This window comes from Bos grunniens, chromosome 26 (genome assembly GCF_055505025.1).
Source record: "Bos grunniens cultivar Pamir isolate PY7600 chromosome 26, Bosgru_T2T1.0, whole genome shotgun sequence".
NCBI lineage: Eukaryota > Metazoa > Chordata > Mammalia > Artiodactyla > Bovidae > Bos > Bos grunniens.
In genome coordinates this window covers 49,938,952-49,965,635 of record NC_141190.1, presented here as the reverse complement: position 1 = coordinate 49,965,635, position 26,684 = coordinate 49,938,952, and the positions used below count along the sequence as shown (strand labels likewise).

Here is a 26,684-nt window from a genome sequence, read left to right as displayed (position 1 = left end):
GCTGGAGTGGCCCTTGGGGAGCCATCACATCAGCCCTTCAGGATGAACGGGGAGACGCAGGCTTTACAGGGGGCTCTGGGCCCCGGCCCAGCCATGCAGCGAGGGGGCTTTAGAGTGATGATCAGGACCGTCTTCTCGAAGAAGCCGTCCTGTGACCAACGCCAGGCATGCAGCCCAAATGCTGGACTTGAAGAACCAATTTCTTTACAAGGATCAAGTGTTTTCAATAAATGAAAAAGGAATACTTTCTCAGGTAGTGAGGGAACTCACGTGAGCAAGACCGCGGTCACTGAGAATGACGTTGTGACAAGCGCGGATGCTATCAGCTTCCTCGCACGCTTTTTACAGCGTGCATTATCGGCCCGAGACGAGAATCTGCTCCTCACGTTTCAGGGATACCTGATCGCTTTGTTTTCTCTCTGAAGCCCCCCAACCCCTCTCCCCCCATGTCAGCACACACCCCCATCCTGGAATGACCCCTGCAGTCTGGCAAGGTACCGAGACCATGTGCTTAGGTGGTGAACAGCCATCTGCTCATTGCTGTTCATGCCTCAGGCCCCTGGAAGCTGCCCGGCCCTGCAATTGGAAATCGGAGCCCCGGCTCGTAACCAGACCATTCCATCTCCTTGCGAGTTCAAGCTCTCCTCTTCCTTTCTGGGGCCTTGCTGGGGGTCCTTGGGGGGGTGTTCAGCTGCTTCCTGTTCTCTGACCTCCTTTGCAGAGCAGGGGTCGAGGGCCCCAGGTCCTTTGGGAGGCTCTGGGGAGGTTCTCCAGCTGAGATCTCCAGGGCAAGGCAGAGCGCCGTGTTCCCGGCTCCTCTCCTCAGGAGAGCTGCTCTGGTGGGGTCTCCGGACACTGCTTTCCACGGCCGTCTCCTCGGTGGTTCCCCCAGCGCAGGCGCTTGCACATTTCTGCCTGGTGCAGATGTCTTTCTGAGGTCACCTGCACCCAGACGTCATTGCAACCCCCGTCTGCCCACCCTGGGCTCCAGCTCCCCACTCTGTGCCTCAGCTACAGCAGCGAGAACTTCTGGATTCCAGGGCTGCCCCCTGAACGCCTCCTGCAAACCCGCCCCAGCCTCGTACAGAGCCTGTGGCCGGTGGGATCGGGGCCTGAGCTGAAGCTGCCGGGGCTCCCTGACTCTTGACTGCGTTATCTGTGAGCGCCTGTGGGAGGCCTGGGGCCAGGGCATTGAGAATGTACTGTTGACCCAGTGGGACTTTATGGCTCTTTCCACCCGCAGAGGAGCATCTTGTTGCTGGGAGGTGCCAGCAGGTAGAACTCTGGGGTCTGCAGTCCTGAAGGGTCCCCACGTGGAGGAGAGGAATAAGCAGCCACAGGAGGCAGTATGGGCCGGGTGGCCCTGCCGTGGGCATTGGTGAGGCCTATGTTAACTCGGACACGTGGTCCCACCATAGCATAACATGTGGGGGACACAGCCGTGGGACTTCATGATGAAACCCTCCCCGTGGGATTCTGTTCCGTGGGCTGCTCTCGTCTCTTCCTCTGATTTTTCAAGCAGAGCTCCAGTGTCCCCCAGTTAGTGACCGTCTTCCTACATCACCCCCTCTATCGGCTCCTCTGTCTTTTGTGGGTGGCATGATCTGTTTCATAGACACAGGAAGTGGGTGGTCAGGACTGTCCCATCCGGAGCCAGCCTCCTGGCCCCACACAGCCCTTCGTCTTGACGAGAAGCGGGCTCATTCTCATAGGTTCTGGAAGCTGCCCGGGGGGCTCTGCTCATCACCATGAAGGATGATGAAGTAAAGGCCCACTGCCTTCCAGGACGGAGCATGGTGTGAAAGGTGGTCTATTGACTCAGACTGGGTTTATGGTCCAGTGAGGAGCTGGGAGCGCCTTCCCCCTGTCCGGGGGTGAAATGGCCCCGTAGGTGGTGTCTCCAGGCCGGAGGCAGGCCTCTGGGTGGTGGTCCCAGCGGCCTGGGAGGCGAGTGGTCGGCACTGGCCGCCCATGTGCGAATGGAGAGTGCTGTCTAGGCTCCAGACACACTCGGTGTGGAGATGCGAGGGCAGCAGGAGGCCCACAAGGTCCTGAGGCCACATTTGGTCTGTTTGCTCCCAGCCTGAGCTCAGGGCTCCCGAGCAGCCAGGACCAGCCAGCGGGCCCTGGGGCAGAGCCCGCAGGCCCGGCCACCCTTCAGAGTGATGTCACGGACAAGGGGCCTGGCTGTGCCCAGGGCCACCTCTGTCCATCCGGCCCTGCCTGTGACAGACAGAGGCCAGGCCTCGTGGCTGGCTCCCGCCTGCTTTTGCCTTGTCCAGATGAAGCTCCTCTGTGCAGACTGGATGTTTGGTCTGGGTCCAGAGCTGACCTGAGGGCCCTGAGGCAGCTCTGAGATGAGCTGTTAGTGTCCGCAGGGAGGTGCTTCCTCACCCAGGGCTCTGGAAAGGCTGCCCTGGAGCCCGGACCCAGCTCTGCAGCCACTAGGGGCGAGTATTGATGCCACTGTGGCCACCACGGCCGGGCTCCATGCTGGAGCCAAGCCCAAGCACACTCACACATGCACGTACACACATATATACACACATGCGTGTGCACACACACATGCACACACAAGCACACATGTGCACACATGCACACACATGCACGCACACATGTGTGCATACACACACGTGCACACACATGCACACATGCACACACGTGTGCACATGCACACACGTGCACACACAAATGCGCATGCACACATGTGCACGCACAAACACACACACACACACACACATCAATCCCCTGTGTCCTTCCTTCCTCCATCCTACTGGGCAGGAACCACCCCGGGGATCCCCCCAGACGTGTTGCACAGACAGAGCTCCAGGTCATGCAACACTTTATGGACCCTTGCAGGGTCCCCTCGGTGGATGTATCTCTTTGTGAGGCTGGTTTGTGGTTGGGTGGCTTGGAGTTTCCACTCATCCTTGGTCCTAACCACATGGTTAACCTTGCCGCCCATCACTGCCTACCGACATCTGAGGCTACACAATGTCTTAGAATAAGATGAAGCCTAACTGTTATCATATCCAGCCTCAGGATTTTGGCACTTTCCACTTCCTCCATCAGACAGTTACTGTCTGCACAGTCGAAGCACTGAGAAGGCTGCCTCTGGAGCCAGAGCCTGCGTTAGTGACTGACGAACAATGATAACCAGGGTGTGACCAGCATGGACTCATTCCTGCTTGGGATTGGGGACCAGGGTGGCCATCACAGCCGCTGATAGAGCCTGCTGGCTCTGCCGCCCACACTGGCCCCTAGTCCTTGTCAAAGAGGCCTGGGTCCTGTCGATCGTGGCCCACATGGCCTGGTCCAGCGTGCGTGGCCAACCGCTCCATGGCCAGTGCTGTGCAGGCTCAGATGGGGTTGCCAGACTGGACACAAAGCCCTGGTGGAGACTCAGTCAGCACAGCGTGGTCAGAAGTGCGGATGGCACAGCCTCCTGCGAGACGCACTGTATGTGCCACCACTTAGCATTCCCGAGGCTGCTCTTGGTCCCTTTCCGGTTTTACAAACTGATGTGACAAACGGACGCTAACGATGGTTGTTTTGGTCCCACAGATAAAAGCAGAGAGCGCAGCCGAGCGCCCTGCCCACCAGCCCTGGTGCTGCACACAGAGCAGAAGAGCCCGGCGGGGGAAGGAGAGGACAAGGTAGGTGTCTGCGAGATGCAAAACCCCCGGCTGGGGGCCCTGGGGGCCCGCACACACTTCTACCCATTTCCCACCTGACTCTCAGCAGGGGCACTTTGCAGTCCCCCTGTGGTACCAGGCCACTGCCAGCTGGACCGCTGCAGAACCCAGCAGAAGGAAAGGGCGTCTGGGAGCCAAGCAGGAGCAGCCTGGCCTTCCCGTCTGTGTCCAGTCCGGAGCTCACTGGCAGGCTCTACTCAGAGGGGCTTGGGTGGTAACCCTGGATTCTCACGTGTACCGTCCCCCCGTCTCAGAAGGCGTGTACACACAGGAGACCAGTCTGTGCAGTTGGACACCGCTTGGGCAAAGCTGTGATCTGCACTTGCTTTCACTGTTACAGGAAAACCAGTGCATGCCTGTGTTTTCTGAACACAGAATCTCAGGTCTTTCCCAATAAAGAGGCATTTTATAGATTGACCAAGAACATGTTGAGTGCATTTCTTTTCCCATGAATAACCAAGAACTCAACTTTTTCTGCTGCCTTTGAAAGTCACAAATGGCATATAACATGCTCTGACCGTCAGACACCCTGGTGGCCTCGGGTCTGATCCATGGGACACCCCGGTGGCCTCGGGTCTGACCCGTCGGACACGCCGGTGGCCTCGGGTCTACCCCAGGATTGTGTGAACACTCTCTCTTCCCATGCTGTTATCAGCCTTGTCTCCACCTCGGCCTGTCAGTGCCCCCATTCCTGCGGTTGTCCAGCCCGTTCCCCGTTAGCGACATCCCTGGGCGTCCTCACCTGGGGTCCCCACCATCCTCTCCATCATTAGTGCTGGGGCTAGATGGTGCAAATGAATCATGAACAACAGTGCAAATCAATCTCTTGCTTCCTGATGAAGGATTTCTCTCTATGAGACGAACATCCATGCCAGAATTACATATTTATTAAACAGATCGTCTCTCTTCTGCTTTAACTACTTTCTTTATCTCTGCGCTCTGTGCGTCTAATTCACTTTTATTACTTCAGTGCGGAGGGGAATTTTATGCCATGATTAGCCATTTTTATCACCAACAGGAAATCATAACCACAGTGCTGCACCAGAAGACGACCTTGGTAATTAGCGGTGGAGAATCCCAGCATCGCCGAATTTAAGTGTTAGTCTCTATCACAAATCATGTCCCACCATATTTCCCTGAAAAAATTATCAGGGGGAATCTACTACTCAGAGGCTTCTCATTGGGTTTCATTGTTCAATTAGCTTCGTAATGAAAATCTCCCCTCGTTTTCCTAATTGGATTAGTAATATAATCTCTGGTCTCAATATACCCTTATATTTTTAACACAACTGTTTCTGAATACACCCTGTTATGTTCATTATTTATCCTGAACTTATTTTCTCATAGGAAACTAAGACATTTTCTTCTACCCCAAAATTCTAAAATAAAGTTGTTCGTGAACTTAGGAATAATCACATAAATTACAAACCATTTATTCCGTGTCATTACCTGTCACAACGAATGAAGGGCACCGGGCAGAGCCCAGTAAGAGACCAGGATGGTCGAGTGTGCACGAGACCACCCCTCAAGTCCTGGGTCTTACTTATCTAACGCTTAATGAATGGGGTTCCCAGTGGCCACTCTGGGCCTGGTCCACTGACCTCTGCATCCCAGGCCTCCCTGCTCGTCCTCTGGCCAGCTCTGCTGACACTGGCTGTTCACTCCTGGTGACGTGGGCCCTGCTAGGGTGTGAGCAGGAGGAGGCCGCACGTCACTGCCTGTGATTTTACTGTAGTTTTAAGTGACTTCTTTGGGGTTTATCTCACCCGTATAGATAGACCCTGGTGATCTTTTAACTTTATATTTGAATCTTACGTTTCAGTGCTGTTATGACCCAGCACTTTCCTCGCTAACAACTGTTCGAAAGGAAGCTGGGAGGTGGGAATGAGCTGTGGTCCCAGTGTGGCCCTCAGGGGCCCCTGGACAAGCGTCTGGGCTTTCGGTGCAACGGCCCTGTCCTCACGAGGCTGCCCATCAGCGGTGCCCCACAGGGCAGGGAGCCTTGGCGTCCTGCGTGTTTCATCATTCAGACAACCGGCTAACCAGGTCCTTACCCACACTACCTCATAAAGCGCTGACGCTGATGGTGGTAGAAAAAGAATCTCAGCTTTCAGGATGACATTTAATTTTTTCTAAATGAGTCTAGAGCTTTAGTTGCCCAATGGACGTGGGTCTGGGTGAACTCCGGGAGTTGGTGATGGACAGGGAGGCCTGGCGTGCTGCGGCTCATGGGGTCGCAAAAAGTCAGAAACGACTGAGCAACTGAACTGAACTGAACATTCTCAGCTCAGAACCTGGTTGCTGTTTGGAATAATGCACTAGGACCTTGTAATCTTACCGATTTTTCGAGAGAAAGAAAATGCGGTCCTTATTATATCATTCTAAATTTGAGATTAAAATATTGGAAACAGGTGGTAGAAGGAAAGAAATGTTTCTTTGCCACTAGAATTTACTGTGCTCACTGTGGTTTCATTTTTCTCTTGCTGCTGCTGCTGCTAAGTCGCTTTAGTCGTGTCTGACTCTGTGCGACCCCATAGACGGCCTCCCACCAGGCTCCCCTGTCCCTGGGATTCTCCAGGGAAGAACACTGGAGTGGGTTGCCATTTCCTTCTCCAATGCATGAAACTGAAAGTGAAGTTGCTCAGTCGTGTCCGACTCTTCGTGACCCCATGGACTGCAGCCCACCAGGCTTCTCCATCCATGGGATTTTCCAGGCAAGAGTACTGGAGTGGGGTGCCATTGCCTTCTCCCATTTTTCTCTTAGAGCTGCTCAAAATTTGAGATAGCACTGACTTCTTAAAATAATTTTCTCATGGTAATTTTTCAGTTCTACCATTAGGAGTTTGGTTCTGTTTCCTTTTGTTTAAGGGCTTCCCTGGTGGCTCAGATGGTAAAGAATCTGCCTGCAATGCAGGAGACCTGGGTTCAATCTGTGGGTGGGGTAGATCCACTGGAGAAGGGGATGACTACCCACTCCAGTATTCTTGCCTAGAGAATCCCATGAACAGATAAGCTTGGTGGGCTACAGTCCATGGGGTCACAAAGAGCTGGACACAACTGAGTGACTAACACTTTCGCTTTTCACTTTCCCTTTGCTTAACAAAATCCAGTGTCTTTTGTATATTCGCGTAGCTAAAGAGGCCAATCTGAGTCTTGGATTCACGTTTATGTTGGTGCTATAATTGCCTATGTTTTCTGATCTCAGAAAAACTTTTAATTCTGTCCAGATTCTATCCATAATAAGCAATGGTCAGGTGTCCTAGCTGAAGTTTCTTTTTTTAACTTTAGGAAATAAATCTTCATTTTCTTCTAGGGGATATCATGTTCAGACATTCTTTTCTACATGAAGACAGAGACCCCACTGTATCACAGTCAGCTGCACCCTGTGAAACAGGCCATGAACTCTGCCCCCAGGTGGACACTCCAGAAATGGGGGGGGCGTCCTTGGGGTGACAGGACACTGCATGGACACGGGCTTGTCACTTCCCCTGCCTGCCAGGGACGGGCTGGGCCCGCCCAGCCCAGCCTCCCGGGGCCCTCACTGCTCGGAGGGTTTCCGCCACTGGAGGCTGGGCTCGGGGGCCCCGTGAGCCTGTCTCCAGAGACGAGTCGGGCCGTTCAGAAGCGAGCTCTCAGCTGCTCTGCCTGTGTCTGTCTCTGCAGAAGCAGGCAGCCAAGCCAATTTGGGATAATTACAGGGAGGCCCTAGTCTGGGTCGCGCAACACCGTCACTCATGCTGTGAATTCTAAAGGCTCTCGTGACCCCCAGGCCTGCGCGCTGGTTCTGCTGAGCCGGTCGTTGCCTGACAGCCGCTGTGGGCAGGCCTGTCTGCAGGAGACCAGTTAGTCTTTACTTGGTTGCCTCTAATTGAAGAGGAGTGTTTCCATTTGTTTTAAAGTGCTTTCCTGTTCTCTATTCACAGGAGCCTCCGTCAATCCTGGTGGCCAGCGAGGACGGCGCGCCCAAAGGCACGAGGCCCGTGGCCTCCACCCCGGTGCCGGGGTCCCCCTGGTAAGACACCCCGGGCCCGGGGGGTCAGGGAGACAGCCCTGCCTGACCCACCGCTTGCTGTCTCCACCAAAGAGAAACGCATGCCCTGTGGGTAATGCTGTTTTACACAAAGCAATTTGCAGCTCCTGGCGGGTAGAGTTCCACACCGTTGTCACCATCTGCCAAAAGAAAAACAGCATTTAAGTGATAAGTTATCCTGCTCCAATATATTTGCAAATATGCATTAAAGTAGGAAGGCCGTTGTGTATTGATCTGAGCAAGGCCGTGTCTGGAGAGTCGGCGGCACGCCTTGCACTTCAAAGGCCTTTCCGTGGACTCCAGGAAAAGCGTAACCGAGGAGCTGTTAATTAAAGACGTGCCTGCTCTTTGTGGCTGCCCTGTGAGGATTCCCGTTCTCCGCGCCTCAACCCTCAAAGCGCCCTCCGCGAGGGAGCCGCCGACTCTGGTTTTCAAAAATGTCCTTTTATAATGGAGTAATTTAGAATCAGAAAAAAAAAGGTTATTATAGTAAAATTAGTTTTAAAGCCTGCAGATTAGACTGCAGGATACGGTTGGGAGGAACAGCTAATTTAGAGAACAGGAACAGAGCCACCTAAGGTCCGTCGAGGTAGCAGCGGCAGCCGACCGCGGTCCCCGGGTGTGGCGTCTGCCCTGTGTGATGTCCCGAGTGGATCCCAGCATCTGTCCTGCCCTGGCCATCTGCTTACTGTGGGAAGCCCTGCTCTTAACTCGACAGACGGGGCCCCCTCTCCTTCTCTGCTCAGTGGTTGGTGTCACGGGCACCCAAGGGCCTCCCACCCTTCAGCTCTAGTGCTCGGTGAGCTGGGGATGCCTCACAGGTCCGGGGCCCCTGATGGTGACACCTAACGATGCAGTGTTTCCAGTGCTGAGAGTGTCCTGCCATTCAAGTCGGGTCTGATGCCAGCTCCCGGGTTAGCGCAGACCCCACGGGCCAAGGGCTGAGTCCCAGCCCCCTGCCCCTGCACGTCTCCCCAGCTGATTGCGAGTCCCGGGCTCCCACAACCTCCCGTCAGGTTTGAAAATTTGCTAGAACGACTCACAGGACTTAGGAGAGTGATTGATTCACTTGTGATGACATCTGTATTATACAGGCCGCAGCCCAGGGACAGCTGGATGGCAGAGAGGTAAGGGCAGGCAGCAGGGCGGGGGTCTCCAGGCCCCACGCCCTCCTGGGGCTGCCACCCGCTCAGGACGTTAGCAAGATCAGCACACTGCAGCCCTCTGAACCCAAAGGAAGCTTTCTGAATGCCTTATTACTAGGCTTGTCCTCCCTGCTCCTGGAGGCTGGCAGTGGGGCCAGAAAACCAACCCTCTGATCACGTGGTCAGTCTTTCTGGGACCAGCCCCCACCCTCCATGGTCACACATGGAGGCGTATCAGTCACCATGTCATCAGTCTGAACTCACATGAGGTCAGGGGTGCTCCTTAGGAGTAAAAACGATGCCCCAGTCGCTCAGCTAATTAAAAGGGTTTTAGGAGCTTGGTGCCAGTAACTGAATGGGGGACAAAACAGATTTTAACTATTATTTTTTTTTATGATGCCAGAGATGCTGTCTGGGGTCTTCTGGAACCAAAGTCTCTCGCGTGTGTTTCTAAGGCAAGCACACTTGACTGCAAATCATATGAGGGGTTGCAGTAAATTCAGCGAGGTGTGTGACCCTGTCACACTGGACTTGATGCTGCCCCGGGGCTTATAATTGGGTAGGAGACCTGACCTTGAGCCGTAGAGACTTTCAGGGCTGTGGTTTCAACTTCTCGGTGACGCTGTGTTTGAGGGCAGAATGCTCCGTGGGATCCTGGGGTCCTAACCCCCGCGTGTGAGAGCTCACGCAGACGGAGAACGCGCGGGCACCTGCTGCCGTTAGCTCTCAGAGAAGCAGGAACCTGCGGGGGTGTCCCCCTACCCGCGAGGCAGGGAGACTGGGGCAGGGGACCGGGTCTGTGAGACGTGAGCCCCGGGACCCCGCAGGCCCCCGGGTGCTGTCAGAAGCTGGGGTGACCCGAGGCGCGGGCAAGGCTGCCAAGGAGCTGGGAGGCGTGCACGGCACGATCGTCCACATGTCACAGCCGTGTGCTGAGCCCCCTCACGTCTCACATCTGCCTGTTTGCCCCTGGACGGGCCGCCTCTCTGCAGAGGCCCCTGCTGACCCAGCTCCAGGCCCGCTCCTGCAGGGCCCCCTGCTCTGGCCCTCATAACGATGGGCAGGGCAGCAGGTGCTCGGGGGTCCCTGTGGTCAGAAGCCCTTGCTGTGACGAAGCTGGACTCTGACGGAGGTCACAACAGAGTAGGTGGCACCGTGACTGTCCAAGAAGGCAAGTGCCCCTGGATGCCCCGGCCCGTGGTCCAAGTGGAGTTGCCCAGAAGGTGTTTGCTTCACTTCCTGCCCACGGGAGGCTTGCTCTCACATCAGAGGTCGGCCAGAAACCCAGGAGTTCTGTGCAGAATGAGGCCATAACCAGATACGCATTTCTGAGCATAAACCACCATGTCCCAGGAGGAAGAGGGGAGAGCTGTTTCCACCCTCTTTTCCCTGAATCTTCTTGTCTGCAGGCCCCACAGTGCCTCACCCGACCTGCCCCATGGGGCCGGGGCTTCTCAGTTCTCCCAGGTCAGCCCCTTCCCGGGGACAAAGGTGGGCAGAACGGGGAAGGGGGTAGAGAACAGAGCACACAGAGGTGCTGCCTTCTGGGGTCAGAGACCTCAGCCCTGTGGCTGTGACCCAGGGCGCACGGGTCCACCCTGCAGACGGGACTCTGCTCCTGGGACAGCGCACTCGGGACAAGTGCCCGGAGGACAGAGGGACCTGGGTGTGCCTTCCCGCGTGCGGGAGAAGGGGTGAGGCACGGAGCCCTTCCCCGCTGGGCTGAGCTGGATGCTTGGAGAGAGGAGTGGAAATATCTTGCCCCTTGCAGAGCCGTGAACGCTGGGGTGTGCTGTGTGAAGGCAATGGGGGGATCATTTTGTACGGCAAGCCAGCAGTCCCCATTTCCATTTGCTAAAACGGGTCTTCGTGTTCTAAGGCTGCTAAGCGTGGATGTTTTGTACCAGACTTAACTAACTCTGGCACGCTAATTGTACCCTCTGGGATTTGGGGACAGTTAAAGAGGAGAGGGAACATGGCAGCCATCCAGAAATCATACATTGTGATTAAGCCAGAGGAATGTATATGTATTGCTTAAAATGTGCATAAACGATATGTGAAATTAATTCTGCATCACACAGCTGGCTCGGTCCGGTGGAGACCAGGCGTGACCAGTGGGCAGATTTCTCCTGGGGGATCACGTGGTTTACCTGCCGCCAGCTCTTTGCTCCAGTTCCGCAGGCGTCCCTGTGGCACAGGAAGTGGGCTCTTTGTTCTGGATGAGCCTGTGCCTGTTAACTGTTGTCACTCCTCTGTCTCCAGGGTAATAACCCTCCATTAAGTCTCTAATTGGCTCCGCTCTCCCGTCACTGGAGAGGCTGGGTGGTGGTGGCAGTGGGGGCTGGGGCTGCTCCCTGCACGGCGGTCCGGGCACTGGGTCTCTCCGAGAGGAGGGTGTGGTGTGACCATCTGTCTTCGTGGCTCCCGGTTCCGACGGAATCAGCACGACCCAGAGGCAGCAAACCTACAGCACAGACCCGTCCCGCATCTGGGGAGAACCAAGTCAGTTCCGGTCGACGTGCAGCTTCTTTCTTAACAGCTGGGCTTGGAGCCAGAGGGGAAGGAGCCCAGGAGCTCAGTGGGATGATGACCTGAGTCTGACTGGGCCTCCTGTCAGGGGGATCTTTTGGAGCCCACGTGTCTTTGCGTCTGAGTGTATCCACTTCTTGTGAAGGATACATGCCCAGGTGCACGGTCTGCCCTCAGCCAGCGTCCAGGGAGGTGATGGCTGTCAGCAGCTACCGGGGCTGGAGGCTGAGACCCCTCCACTCTTCGCCCACCAGGAGCACGGCTTAGGGCCCCCCACCCCACCAGGGGCTGCGACAGCATCACTCACCTGCTTCCAGCTGCTTCTTATTCCCCCGGGCCCCACTTCACGTGTCATCCAGAACTTTTTCAGGCCAGGCAGAATCACGGCTCTAGGACCCCAGGACACCTCCGAGAGTGGGGAGACGGGTTGGCTGAGGCTGGCCTCACACAGCCTTTGGGGTGCTGGCAGGGGGCTACCTCTGCACCCCTCTCTGCGCCCACGGGAGCATGAGCCCCTCCCTGCCTCTGTGATCGAGGCTGCCAGCCCCTTGGTAATTCTGGCTGAAGTGTCCCGTCCCCTGGGGGTGGATGCACACGCCCCAGACTTTCTCATGTGGGCAGACCCTCGCTGACCCGCTTTCTCAGGGAACTCATCGCTCCCCGGGCCCTTCAGTCGCTGTAGCCGTGATGGTGCCAAGTTTGGTGGGACCAGGTCTCGTCTTTGAAAACCCCAAAGTGCGGTCTTTAAGGAGGAGGTGAGGGTGCGTGTCCTGCACAGACACCGCCTGCCTCTCGCTGTCGGAAACTCTCCTGAAGTTTAGATTCTACTCCATCCTTCCTCCCCTTTAGGTCAGGGTCCACAGAAGCAGCACTTAGGACAGAGCTCCCAGAGCCCGGAGGTACTGAGGAGTGGTTCCAGGAAAGGGGCAGAGGAAGGCGGCCGGGGTGTGGTGGTTGGGGGAAGGGCTGGGCTAAGAGAATGTGGTCTCAGCAGGAGGCCAATCACCGAGGGTTTGCCCCACGCCCTTGACCCCACCGGGCTGCTAGGGGAAGCAATCCCAGGGCAGGCATGGTCTCCAGGTGCAGCAGTGAACCTCTGAGCACAGCTACCCAGAGCCCAGGACAGACTAGCTCAGGAGCCGGGGACTGTGTCCCTGCCCATAAGGTTGATCCGCATGGAAGGGCATTAGTATGACCATGCCTGGGGTCCTGGACAAAGCTGGAAAATTAACAGAAAAGAATAGAAGATAGAATAGAAGTTAGAAGGGACTTAAGAAATCATCTGGGACTAGACCTGCGTCCACCAGCCTGCTTTTATAAATGAGGACACCGAGTCCACAGCAGTGAGATCACTGCCTTTATAAATGAGGACACCGAGTCCACAGCAGGAGATCACTGCCTGAGGTGCTGAGACACACAGAGGCGGAGCCATCCTGGACGGCAGGGCTCCACGCCCCTGGGCTCCTCAGTGCCCCCCAGTGACTCTGGAGGAGGGAGCAGACCAGGCAGCCATGACGCTGAGGCCGCTGGGGGTGGGGCTGTGGCGCCCAGGTCACTGGTGTGCTTGTGTGTGCGTGCACACTTGTATATGCACGTGTGGGGATACATGTGTGGGTGCACACATGTGAGTGTGTGTGCATGTGCATCTACGCACAAGTGTGTACTCGTGTGTGCACACACAAGTGTATATGCTGTGTGTCAATGCACGTGTGTGCGTGCACAAGTGTGAGTGTGTGTGCATGTGCCTTTATGCACAAGTGTGTGTGTGCATATGTGTGAATGTATGTGTGTGCATGTGTGTGCACACACAAGCGTGTGTGCATGTGTATGGGTGGAGGGGTGCTGAGCACAGGATGACGTCCTGCCAGAACAGCTGTACCTGTCCGGTGTATCTGCTGTAAAGGTTCATTGTACTGCAGGTGCCATCAGGGGTCCCGGGGTCACACAGCAGCTCCTAAATTTGTAAATAGATAGACAAGGGCGCAGCGAGTCAAAGCTGCATCCGGACTTTCCCACTCAGGCCAAGCGCAGTCAGACAGTGAAAAGATATCATCGCGACTGTCACAAACCAACCTACTCGCTGCCAGGAGCTTTGGTCTTGGAGCTATTTTTCCAGCTGCAGCCTGGCCAAAGAAGGCTTTAGAAGCCTGTGTGTGGGCAGTGACCAGCCGCCTGCGTGCACCAGACCAGACAGATGGATGCCCTCCGTGTTAGAAGGTGCCCAGGACTGGGCTTCACCCTCTGCACTGCTGAGGGTCTGCTGGCTTCTTACTCGACATCGCCTGCAGTCTGATCTAGCTGAAGCTGCAAACAGCCTGCATTCACACCAGGCAAACCTCCCCCCACCCCACCCCCTGGTGCGCAGATAACCCAGGTGGGCTACTCGTGGTGCTAAGAACATGTGCTGAGTGTTGCCAGGAGCGCAGCCCCCAGACCCGGCAGGAGGCACTCCGTCACCCTGCAGAGCATCTGAGAGGGAAGGGGCTGTGCTCCTGGCAGGGTTTATGGTCCCTGCTGGCCCAGAATTCTGTGCGAGACTCACAGTGGCAGAATTGTACATAATGTACAGAACAGCATAATTACCTGCAGCTTTATACACAGTGAAAGCTTCCTAAGCCAGACGACTTCTGTACCGGCAGGCAGGCAGCTTCCTCCCACGAGAGGTCACCTGTGCCCTGTCGGGGCCTGCTGGGGGTGGCAGGCAGACCCGTGCATCGGGCAGGTCCTTGTCCAGCTCGCCAGTCCTGCCCCTCAGGCCTAGCCCTTGTTGGCCCGTCATCCAGTCTCTAGTAAAGGCTGCCCCTCATGTTTGCCTCAGCTTCCCTGCAGTGACGGGCATGTTAGAATAACACAAATGTCCATCGCAGGCCCCCCCCACACAGATGATGGAACGGAGATCACGGAGGGTGAGGGCAGCTCTCAAGGTCACCTGAAGGTCAAGGGCAGGCCTAGAGCTGGATGGTGCATCCACTGAGAAGGCAGGTCATGGCCTTCTACCTGGATGACCAGGCCAGCAGGGGCCTATGCAGTGTGGGGGTCTAGGTTGCTGCTGGCCAGATGCAGACCCTGGTGCTGGCGCCCAGGATGGGGAGGGGTCAAGGGTGAGGTCTACTGGTTGTCAACCTGTGGAAACTCACATCTCACAGCTCTGGAGGTCAGAATCCAACCCCACGGGGCTGAATCCAGGTGGGGAGGAGAGGGCTGATTCTCTCCCAAGGCTCAGGGGAGACTGCTCTAGACTTTCCAGCTTCTAGAGACACTGGCATCCACAGCCGCGTCCTCCAACATCAAGGCCAGAGTGGCGCATCCTCTGGCCTCTGTCTCCACCCATCCTGTGTGTGTGTCTGTCTGTCTGTCTTCTGCTTCTATCCTCCCATCCCCTTCTCTCACTCTGACTTCCAGCCTCCCTCTTCCCTTATGAGGAGCCTTCTGATGACACTAAACTTGCCTTGACAGCCCAGCCTACTCCCTGCATCTCAAGACAGGAACTTAATCACACCTGAGAGATCCCTTTTGCCCTGTAAGGTGACATTCATAGGTTCTTGGGAGTAGGATGTAGACCTCTTTGTAGGCTCACCACTCCCATGAACCCTGCCTGGCTGCGGAGTAAATCAGACAGACCATCTAAAGGTCATTTCTACGTAGGGATCTGGTCTGCACAGAGTTTCAGAACGTGAGGCTAGCCCCTGCACTGAGCCTCTGTCTGGCCCACGGGAAGTGGCCCGCTGGTCTGAGCACAGAGGCTCAAGGGTGGGGGTGATTTTCTCTGTGGGAAGCAGACTGGTGTGTGCTGCCTGGATCCAGAAAGGGGGCAGGCAACCAGGTGTGTCTGATGGTAAGGCAGGAGCTGGTGCTCAGGAGGCCGGCAAGTGCCCAGAAGTGTCCCTGATCCCTCAAGAAATCAATGACCAGAGGGCTTCAGTCCACGAGGACTAGTCCTGCCCATTCCTGCAGCTTCTGAGGAGCCTGGGGAGAGTCCTGGAGCTTCCCGGGCCCTCAGAGGTCACTAGGATGCTGAGGTCACCGGAGGGGAGAGGCCTAACCCCAGAAGAATCTTCTGGAAGGGCCAGACCAGAGGCAGGACAGAGCTCATTTCTCTGCACCATCACGAGACTGGTCACAGGACAGCCTGAGGCCGCTCCGGTGACCTCGACCGGCTGTGTTGCTGGGACACACTGAGGCCAGGTCTGAATTCCTGTGTGCGTTCCCACACTGCAGACTCACTCCGCGGAAAGGGAGCTCTTCCTTTCCTTTGTTTTTCTTTTCTTCACTATTTCTCCTTTGCAATCTTTCCTTCTCTCTGATAAACTTTCACAGAGATGAAGTCTTAAAATTGCATATTATTCCTTTTGGAGATTTTCGTTTCCTCCATGTGAAAATGCAAAGCTAATTCTTTGCTCTTCTGAAAGCAAAGCGGGACACCTCAACAGGGCTGAGGTTGCTGATTCCAGCAGCCAGGTTGCTGGTTCTCAGCTGGAGAGGGATGGGCTGTGGCCTCTGTGTGGCTCCATGAACCCTGCTGCTCAGTCACCATCCAATCGGGGAAGGTTACTGGGAACCAAGGTCTGTGTTACCTGGTCCTTGGACCCAAAGCCAGAGTGGGAATCCAACTGAAAGGAGAGCTGGCCTTTGGGAAGAGCTCAGACCTCCTGGGACCCAGTTGAGCCTCTCATGTCTCTGAACTTTGCTGTCCTTACCAGTAGAAGGAAGGTCAGGTAGCTGTCTGCCTATGAATCGAATGAGAGAATGTATGAGAAACATCTGAGAATCACCCTGAAAAGCCAGACATCGCTATTATTATTCATACTTTGTAAAATACTACTTTTGTGAATGTGTGGATTTCAGCCCCAAGGGCATTTTGGGTTTGGACGCATGCCTGCACTAACCTGTCTGCGAATGCAGGAAACATAAGAGACTCGGGTTTGATCCCTGGGTCAGGAAGCTCCCCTGGAGGAGGGCATGGCAACCCACCCCAGTTTTCTTGCCTGGAGAATCCCATGGACAGAGGAGCCTGTCGGGCTACAGGCCATGGGATTGCAGAGAATCAGACACGACTGATCGACTTAGAACACACACTATGGTCTTTTGATGCATGCCTCTCAGGGAGACTAAGAGCGGTTTCTCGATTTGCACAGGTGTGTGGTCTGGACGGGCGATGACCGAGTTTTCTTCTTCAACCCGACGATGCAGTTATCCGTCTGGGAGAAGCCAATGGACTTGAGGAACCGCGGGGACCTCAACAGGATCATCGAAGACCCTCCGCACAAGCGCAAGCTGGAGGCGGCAGCAAGTAACTAAGACAGCCGGGCCCTGGGCACCCACCTGTAGGAGAGTCTAGACTCTACATCCTTTAGCGGGAGAGGAGAGCACAATGCCCGGTTGTGCTGGCAGTTGATTTTGAAGGACTCGTGCTCCCTGTTTCAGAATTTAGTCATTAAGTTTTTATGGCACTTTCTGCAGAAACTTTGATCCTTCCACGGGATCGGTTCTGGCTTTCTCTTTGCATTGCGTAAATTTACAAACCCAGAGAAGGTTATCCTTCAGCCACCGGGAGCTTCCTTTCCAGCTCAGATATTAGCCTGCATTTAACCTTCTCTCTTACTTTTAAAAAGTTGTTTTCTATTATCAAATTAATGGGTATTGGTTAAGCATTCTAGAAAATGCAAAGCAGTCTCACCAGGTAAACTCATCCTTGGTGATCGCTTTGATGTGCTAGTTCTGTTGCTGGCCAGAATCTTGGCCTTCTCTGCCCACCGAAGCCAAAGGAAAAATACAGAGAGTGTGGAGGAGATACAAAGGTGGCTTTAATTCTCACCTGGCTGAGAGGGGAAGACAGCAGGCTCAGGCCTCCAGAACTGTGTCCCCATCCACGGGGAGTCTTGTTCAGTCTCTCAGTCGTGTCCAGCTCTTTGTGAGCCCATGGACTGCAGCGCGCCAGGCTTCGCTGTCCATCACCATCTCCCGGAGCTTGCTCAAATTCATGTCCATTGAGTCAGTGATGCCATCCACCCATCTCATCCTCTGTCACCCGCTTCTCCTCCTGCTCTCAATCTTTCCCAACATCAGTCTTTTCCATTGAAGCAGCCATTTGCGTCATGAGGAGTCTAGGGGCTTATGTAAGATGAGGGCTCACAGTCAGGAGTCAGTGAAGACGAACAAAGCTGTTAGGGTCTTGATTTCCCCCTCTCGCATTGTTTCAAAGAAGGCCACAGGCCAGTGCCAGCAGCCCAGCAACCGCATCTGTCAGTCCCTGGGGCTGCAGCCTTCTTTCTGATATGTGACTACAGGGGGAAGGGTGTCCTGAGGGTAAACACCAGACACAGGATGTATTTAGTATCGAGTCAAAGGAAATAGGTGTGAAGTGTAGCTCCTGCAGAGTTAAGGGGCAGAAAAGCAAACTTAGTTATAGACATGCAGAGTTAGAAGCAGTTAAAGTAAAAAAAAAAAATAACTAGGAATGTTCAGGCCTACTCACTGTTCTCCTTATCTTCTTTATTCTCAGGAAAGGTGAAAGTCTTTAAGTCCTGTCTGACTCTTTGCAACCCCATGGACTGTAGCCTGTCAGGCTCCTCTGTCCATGAAATTCTCCAGGCCAGAATACTGGAGTAGGTAGCCATTCTCTTCTCCAGGGGACCTTCCCAACCCAGGATTGAGGCCAGGTCTCCCACATTGCAGCCGGGTTCTTTAGTCTGAGTCACAAGGGAAGTTAAAGAAAAAAACCCATTCCTTTTTTTCCCTTTTTACTGCAACAGTTTCTTTGCTCTTTTTTTCCCCATCATTTGGTTTTTGCTCCAGATGTTGTAAGACTGCCCCTTGAGACTACATGTCATAATTGGTAACATGTAACCATGAAATTAAAAGACGCTTACTCCTCGGAAGGAAAGTTATGACCAACCTAGATAGCATATTCAAAAGCAGAGACCTTACTTTGCCAACAAAGGTCCGTCTAGTCAAGGCTATGGTTTTTCCTGTGGTCATGTATGGATGTGAGAGTTGGACTGTGAAGAAGGCTGAGCACCGAAGAATTGATGCTTTTGAACTGCGGTGTTGGAGAAGACTCTTGAGAGTCCCTTGGACTGCAAGGAGATCCAATCAGTCCATTCTGAAGGAGATCAGCCCTGGGATTTCTTTGGAAGGAATGATGCTAAAGCTGAAACTCCAGTACTTTGGCCCCCTCATGCGACGAGTTGACTCATTGGAAAAGACTCTGATGCTGGGAGGGATTGGGGGCAGGAGGAGAAGGGGACGGCAGAGGATGAGACGGCTGGATGGCATCACTGACTCGATAGACGTGAGTCTGAGTGAACTCTGGGAGTTGGTGATGAACAGGGAGGCCTGGCGTGCTGCGATTCATGGGGTCGCAGAGAGTCAGACACGACTGAGCGACTGAACTGAACTGAACTGAACCTTCTCCATCATGCACCCATTCCAGAGCTTTGTAGGAAGTCCATCCACTCTTTGTTTGAAGGGTGCTTGGATTCACCTAAAGTACATGTGGAGAAGGGAAAAGATCTTTCCCAGCTGCAGAGGAATCCAATGCGTGGCAGAGAGATAGCTGTTCAGAAACTGCCCCAGCAAATCTCATTTTCCCGAGAGCCAGAGCAGAACACTTCCATGTGCTCAGAAAGGATCCGCCGATTAGGTCTTATACATTTTTTATCAGTTGTGTTGGGAAAGGTGCACTCCCTGAGCACGTGGGTTGAAACAGTCTTGGCTTCACTGAGATCTTGAGATCACAGTTTTCCCTGACTGACCCGCAGAGCTTGGCTGAAAGGCCGGGAAATGGAATCTTGACCTCTGGAGTGAGTGTTTGCTTTAGCTTTGGAGTGGTTTTTGAGTATTTTTGAGCCCATCTCAAGTGACGCTAACACAGATAACACAGATCAGCCTGTGCTGGATCCAGAAGCATTTGAATGGAACTTTAGGAGAAAGTGTCTTAAAAGCTTCGTCAACATTTTGATCAGTGCTAACGGACATGGACAGGTTGCTCTTGCAAAGCTGGCAGCAGTCTGCTGAGATGGAGTGATGGATACCGATAACTCCGTCAACTGAGAAAGTACACCCCACCTGCAAGTTGAGAGTTAAGTCTTATTTGGCAGACATTTTTAGGACTTCAAGCCCAGGAGACAGCATCTCAAGTGACCTTGAGAGAACTATTCTGAGCAAGCCAGGTTCCATAGAAGTTTTACAACAAAGGTCAGGTAGTCTGAACACCCAAAGATTATTGTTTGCTAAAGAAAACCAGATATCCCAAAGTAAGGAATTTAGTGCCTTTCAATGTATGGGAAAGTGCAAGAGTGTGGGCTTAGTGAAATCGTTCCTTCCGTATGCACCTCGGCTTGTCTGGGGCCAGTGCCCTGCGTTTTCACACCCTGAGTTCCCCTGGGGCTTACCGTGGGCAGCAGCTGTCTTCTGAAGGCTGCTAGGTGCTGTATTCTCCTTCCTGAGTGCCCTCAGGGCTCACCAGCTCACGCTGGAGGGCTGCGGTCACTGGCGACCGAGGCATCCTTGTTTCCTGGTATGGCAGGGAGTGTTCCGTTTCTCGGTACATTCCCCTCTCGTAAGATGATGAGTGCACCCCCAGAGCATCAGCTCGAGCCGGCTGACTCTGAGAAGCGAATGTTCCAGATGCAGATCTCAGTCTGTAACACAAGCTGTTCTCAGGGACAGCGGGAACTGGGCTGTGAATTTGCTCCCTCCTTTGACTGAGGCATCCATTATCTGAAAAGATGCTTTGCGTGCTGAATGAAGGCTTGAACCAAAACCCCTCACACACAGACACCCGGCGTCCAGCGTCCTCACCGTCACCACCTGTGGGGCTGGTGTCCCGAGACCTGCCAACCCCTGGAGGACGTTCAGGTGCAGCTTGTCACGGGGATACTTACTTGCAAACAATGTGGGCAGTCTCCTCGCTCCTTCCTGCAGCTTGCATTCTCAGAGATAATTGGGTGCTGTTTCTTTATTTTTCCGAGGCCTGGCAGGGATGAGAAAGGATGGAACTTGTTAGCAGTCAGGACACAGTTGGTCACCTGTTTTTCTGCCCTGGACCAAGTTGAGCCAGGGCTACGAGAGCAGAGAGGGGTGAGCAGGGTCCTCCCCCACCCCGAGTCCTCTGCCCTTTCCAGGCTTCTGAGGTGGAGGACAGTATTAGAAGATTAACAAGCATGTTAGAAAAGTGATGAGTTTATGTGAGCAAAAATCGATTCTGATCCTGAAGCTCCAAACCGGAAGTCCTTGGAGCCAGGGAAGGCTGGCCTGGTGCAGGCACAGAGGCAGAGCAGGGGGAATCAGCTGCCAGGCACCAGGAAGGCCTGCCTCCTGCCCAGCTGGCCCTCCTCAGCATCCCCACTGACCAGTAACCCTGAGGCTTTTACTGGCTCAGAGGTCTGTCCAATGGCCTCCTTGTATAATTAATTACAACAAGGACCTGAATTATCTGGGTCATAGATCAGGGCTTCATTTCACTCTGCTGGCCTGAATCTCATTTTGCACTTAAAAAGGTGGAGAATGGAGCCTTAAATCTAACAAACACAGCTGGAAATACCCGACTCTTATAGGCTTAACACATCAAGCCATTTTTGTCTGACCATTGTAATGGTGGCCCCTGAACCACTCTATCCAGATAGATGTGTGATCATAAATTTACAAGCAGCTACAAAATGAGCTTTAACCTTACTTACTCTTATTAAAAGAGGAAGAGCTGCCTTAAGCCGTCTTAAAAGTCTTTAACCTGCATCTTAAAGACATGCAAATGACCTCCGTTCTCAACTTCAGGTTGCAGAGAAGGAATTGACATTTAAATGGATAACTTGTAATTTCCTAAGATCCACTCACTGAAATTATTCTGTTTGCAGCAAAACAGGACAGGGAGTATTTCTGGAAGACTAATTAGCAATGAGCAGGCAGAGTTGCTGACCTCAGGCCACGAGCAAGGTGAATTTTTCCCTGGCTGATCACCTGTCATGACTCATCTAATGTTCTGACCCTAATTATTATAAGAATCAGCTCTAGGGAAGACTGTCCTTGGTATAGAATTTTGTTTTTCACATTGTGTTGGGCTATGAGTCATTATAGATTTAAATATTAAAACCTGTTTCTTGTCTGAAATGGAACCATTAAGCATTCCAATTGATATTCATTATTTTTCAAGAGGCAAGTAGAATTTGACAAAATACTTCCCTGGTGGCTCAGCTGCTAAAGAATCCACCTGCAGTGTCGGAGACCTGGGTTCGATCCCTGGGTTGGGAAGATCTCCTGGAGAACGGAACGGCTACCTACTCCAGCATTCTGGCCTGGAGAATTCCATGGACTGTATAGTCCATAGGATCGCAAAGAATCAGACAGGACGGAGCGACTTTCACACTTTCACTTTCTGCCACATTTAACTGCAGTAGGTTTGGAGGGGTGTGTGTGTGTGAGTATTTTGTGTGCATACTAGGAATATCAGCATGGAAGGAGGAGTTAATATTGTCAGGCAACTATGGGAAAAGGGTGCAGAACTGCCAGAAGGACTAAGCCTTTCAACAGATAAAGAAAAGGCCCCCTTTTCTCCATTCTGTTTTCCTTGCTGAGAGGTTTAGCTAAAGGCCTGAATTATTTCCTAATCATCCTCCAGTGCATCTGGACTTTTACGGCTCTAGCAGACAGACTGCTAGTTGGGAATAATGCCTGTTGAACTGCGAAGTGAGAAGGAGCAGCCTTCACGCCATGTCCGCTCCGTGTCCTGACATTCGGGGCTGCTACAGGCTCTTCCTTGGTGAGGACGCCCCACTCACATTTGTCTTCCCTCCAGCTTCAGCATTTCCCAAATCTCTTAGCAGCTCAGTTCTGCCACCCGTGTTTACCTGAAGCACCAAAGACCTCTCTTCAGGGCAATGGGTAGTGGAGACTGAAGTGAAATGAAAAGTCGTGAGATACGTTTTATTCGGGGACCTCACTGAGGACTGTAGCCAGGGAGAGAGCCTCTCAGATCACTCTGAGGAGCTGCTCCAAACGGTGTTGACTTAAAACAGAAAAAAAAAAGCGCAATGTGAGAGTTGTGAGTCAAGTTTTATTTGTGGTGAAATGAAGACTGCAGCCTGGGAGGCAGCATCTCGGATAGCTAGCTCTGAGAGACAGCTCCGATGAGTTGGGGGCAGGTCAGTATATATGTGATTTTGGTGAAGGGGGAGTCCATGCAATCAGACACATATTTTTGCAGATTTCTACTAGTCTCATGAGGGTTACTGCTAGTCACGAGGGGCAGTCATCACCATGAAGGATTTTGGTGCTTTTATAGATATGAGGAGGTACAAGAACTGGGCTCATAAAATCAGCTCCTGAAAATATCTAGCTGCCTGAACACCTGTCCTGCCAGTTTCTTCAGAGCACAGAGAGCCTTGCTCCTGCTCTCCACCCTGAGCTCCTTCCAGGGGTGTTGAAGGTTGGCAGGTGCAGCAGAGCCTGATGTAACCCTTGTAGAGGTGGACGGCAGGTGCCAGTTTGTGGGTGACCAAGGTGAGGGAGGAGGTGGTGGTGGTTTAGTTACTAAGTTGTGTCCAACTCTTGGGACCCCAGGGACTGTAGCCAGCCAGGCTCCTCTGTCCATGGGATTCTTCAGGCAAGAATATTGGAGTGGGTTGCCATTTCCTTCTCCAGAGATAAGGGAGGAGCCAGGATATACAGGGGTTCTTCCTTAGGAAAAAAAATTTAATTGAACCCAAAAGACTACAGCTAATCACAAAAAACAGACATCTCAAGTAAACGATTTGTGCTTTTCTGTGTGCGGGAAGGTGCGAGAGTCGGACTCAGCGACATCTCTCCTGAGACGCACACCTTCACTATCGAGGACCTGTGCCCTGCTTTTCTCTGCCCTGAAGTCCCCTCAAGGCTCAGCGTCAGGGCTGTGACTGATGGCTTGTTAGCAGGCAACGTTCTTTGTTTCCTGAAATGGCAGGTGACCTCTTTTGGTCCACAGTAGAAATTTTCCTGCCTTCTGGCCCCTGCTGCCTCATCACCTGCCCCATTCAGGATGGGGATCCCATCCCTTCTGCCGGGGGTTTGGTGCAGTCTGGTAGGATGTACCAGAGGGTGATCAGATAAAACGCCTGTGAGTCTGTCCTCTAGGGTGGGGAGGCAGACAAGGCAGAGGACGATCTCCCAGCCTCTTTCCCCTGCCTTCTGTCTCCCGTGGGCACCTCCCAGAGGCTAAGGTGGACAGGGTGCTGCTGTGGGGTAGGGCAGGGGGCTTGCCTAGGCAGGAGGAGGGGGGGCGCCCTGGGGGGAAAGGGACCTCTTGGTTCCTCCATGCCTGCCACCTCCCCAGGAGCTGGTCACCACCCATATCAGCTCCCTGTTGCTGCTGTAACAGATGATCACAAGTTTAGTAGCTTGAACCAACACCAACTTGCTGCTTTCCAGTCCTGGAGGTCAGAAGCCCGACTGAAGTCTCCCTGGTGGGTCTGAGTTGCTTCTTTCTGGAGGCTCTCAGGCATAACTCACTTCCTGTGTCTTCCAGTCCAAGAGGCATCTGGTTTCTGGAGCCCCAAGGCTGGTTAGGAGCCTTCACCCCTGCCATGCAACCTAAGACATTCACAGTGGCTCCACTGGTAATGAAGCCGCCTGCAATGCGGGAGACCTGGGTTCAATTCCTGGGTTGAGAAGATCCACTGGAGAAGGGAAAGGCTACCTACTCCAGTATTCTTGGGCTTCCCTTGTGACTCAGATGGTAAAGAATCCACCTGCTATGTGGGAGACCTGGGTTTGATCCCTGGGTCGGGAAGATCCCCTGGAGAAGGGAAAGGCTACCCACTCCAGTATTCTGGCCCAGAGAATTCCATGGACTGTGTAGTCCATGAGGTCACAAAGAGTCAGGCATGACTGAGCGACTTTCACCTTCACTTTCTTTTCCAGGGTTTGGGTGTGGACCTCTTTGGAGGCCATTGGTCTGCAATCTTCTGTCTTTATGCCTATTTTGACAGTAGAGGGAATTAAAGAAAGCAGACCATTTGGCCTGCTCAAGGTCACACTCCTATCGAGCAGGGGACCAGGAATTTGCACTGTGGAGAGTCTGACTCCAGATCTAAGGAGGGCCAGCCTGGCCAGATGTCTTATGCGCATTAGATTAAAAGGGGCTCTGGTAAGCATTTTGCTTCCTGCTTGACACAGAAAAGTTGGGTGCGGGGAGCCAGGCACTTCCACCCTGCTTTGTCCCGACCCGTGATAGACTTGGCAGGATGTCACTTGGCTTCAGTTGAACTGTAAACATTTCAGCCGTTTTTATTCAAGGCAGATATACACTGACGATGACTTTCATTTCACCAAGAAGGGCATGAAGCCGTGCCTGTGAGTAAACACAGCTGTGACCTGTGAAAGGGTCACTTTCCCAAGTGCTGTTTGCCCAGGAACAACGCATCACTCTCCACGCCACAGGGGGCCAGGTGGCCGGTGCTTGGCCAGACCTGGGACCGCTGACAACGCAGATGCTGGTTGTTCCACAGAGTCAAGGATGAGCATCACCGCTCATCCACAAGGATTCTGGCGGGCGAGAGGGTACCTCTCCATGCAGATCACCTGGCCCCTCTTTGGGAGGAACCCTGGCCATCACCTGCCCTGTGTTCCGTCCACACCCTGACACCAGCTGGTGGCCTCACCCGCGCCTCCTCCGCACAAAGAATGAACCAGGCTTCTTGTTTGTTAACGCCATTATCAGATTGGCACCCACTCTGATTAGCCCTTGTAACAGGACCCAGCATAAAGCAGGTAAGTGTAGACAGGTCATCCCTGCAGAGAATCCCTCACTGACAGAATTTACCAGGTACCCTGTGATGCAAAGATGGGCACAATAAAGGACAGAAATGGAATGGACCTAACAGAAGCAGAAGATATTAAGAAGAGGTGGCAAGAATACGCAGAAGAACTATACAAAAAAGATCTTCACAACCCAGATAAACACAATGGTGTGATCACTCACCTAGAATGTGAGGTCAAGTAGGCCTTAGGAAACATCACTATGAACAAAGCTAGTGGAGGTGATGGAATTCCAGTTGAGCTATTTAAAATCCTAAAAGATGATGCTGTGAAAGTGCTGCAGTCAATATGCCAGCAAATTTGGAAAACTCAACAGTGGCCACAGGACTGGAAAAGATCACTTTTCATTCCAATCCCAAAGAAAGGCAATGCCAAAGAATGCTCAAACTACCGCACAATGCATTCATTTCACACGCTAGCAAAGTAATGCTCAAAATTCTCCAAGCCAGACTTCAACAGTACATGAACTGTGAACTGCCAGATGTTCAAGCTGAATTTAGAAAAGGCAGAGGAACCAGAGATCAAATTGCCAACATCCGTTGGATCATAGAAAAAGCAAGAGGGTTCCAGAAAAACATCTATTTCTGCTTTATTGACTGCACCAAAGCCTTTGACTGTGTGGATCACAACAAACTGTTGAAAATTCTTCAAGAGATGGAATACCAGACCACCTGACCTGCCTCTTGAGAAATATGTGTGCAGGTCAGGAAGCAACAGTTAGAACTGGACATGGAACAACAGACTGGTTCCAAACAGGGAAAGGAGTACGTCAAGGCTGTGTATTGTCACCCTGCTTATTTAGCTTATATGCAGGGTACATCATGAGAAGTGCTGGGCTAGATGAAGCACAAGCTGGAATCAAGATTGCCAGGAGAAATCTCAATAACCTCAGATATGCAGATGACACCACCCTCATGGTAGAAAGTGAAAAACTAAAGAGCATCTTGATGAAAGTGAAGGAGGAGAGTGAAAAAAATGGCTTAAAGTTAAACATTCAGAAAACTAAGATCATGGCATATGGTCCCATTACTTCATGGCAAATAGATGGAGAAACAGTGGAAACAGTGACAGACTTTATTTTGGGGGGCTCCAAATTCACTGCAGATGGTGACTGCAGCATGAAATTAAAAGATGCTTGCTCCTTGGAAGAAAAGTTATGACCAACCTAGACAGCTTACTAAAAAGCAGAGACAGTACTTTGCCAACAAAGGTCCATCTAGTCAAAGCTATGGCTTTTCCAGTAGGATGTATGGATGTATGGATGTGAGAGGTGGACTATAAAGAAAGCTGAGCGCCAAAGAATTGATGCTTTTGAACTGTGGTGTTGGAGAAGACTCTTGAAAGTCTCTTGGACTGCAAAGAGATCCAACCAGTCAATCTCAAAGAAAATCAACCCTCAATATTCATTGGAAGGACTGATGCTGAAGCTGAAGTTGCAACACTTTGGCTACCTGATGTGAAGAATTGACTCATTTGAAAAGACCCTGATGCTGGGAA

General features: G+C 52.9%; 1 protein-coding gene across 1 annotated transcript in view; it reads left to right on the top strand.

Moving 5' to 3' along the window:
• TCERG1L (transcription elongation regulator 1 like) overlaps positions 1–26,684 on the top strand; it is a 127,408-nt gene that overhangs the window by 58,303 nt on the left and 42,421 nt on the right. The window contains exons 2-4 of the mRNA XM_086378192.1: positions 3,565–3,656; positions 7,619–7,707; positions 16,535–16,689. Of these exons, the coding sequence (XP_086234318.1) occupies positions 3,565–3,656; positions 7,619–7,707; positions 16,535–16,689 (336 nt within the window). The remainder of the gene's footprint in view (positions 1–3,564; positions 3,657–7,618; positions 7,708–16,534; positions 16,690–26,684) is intronic.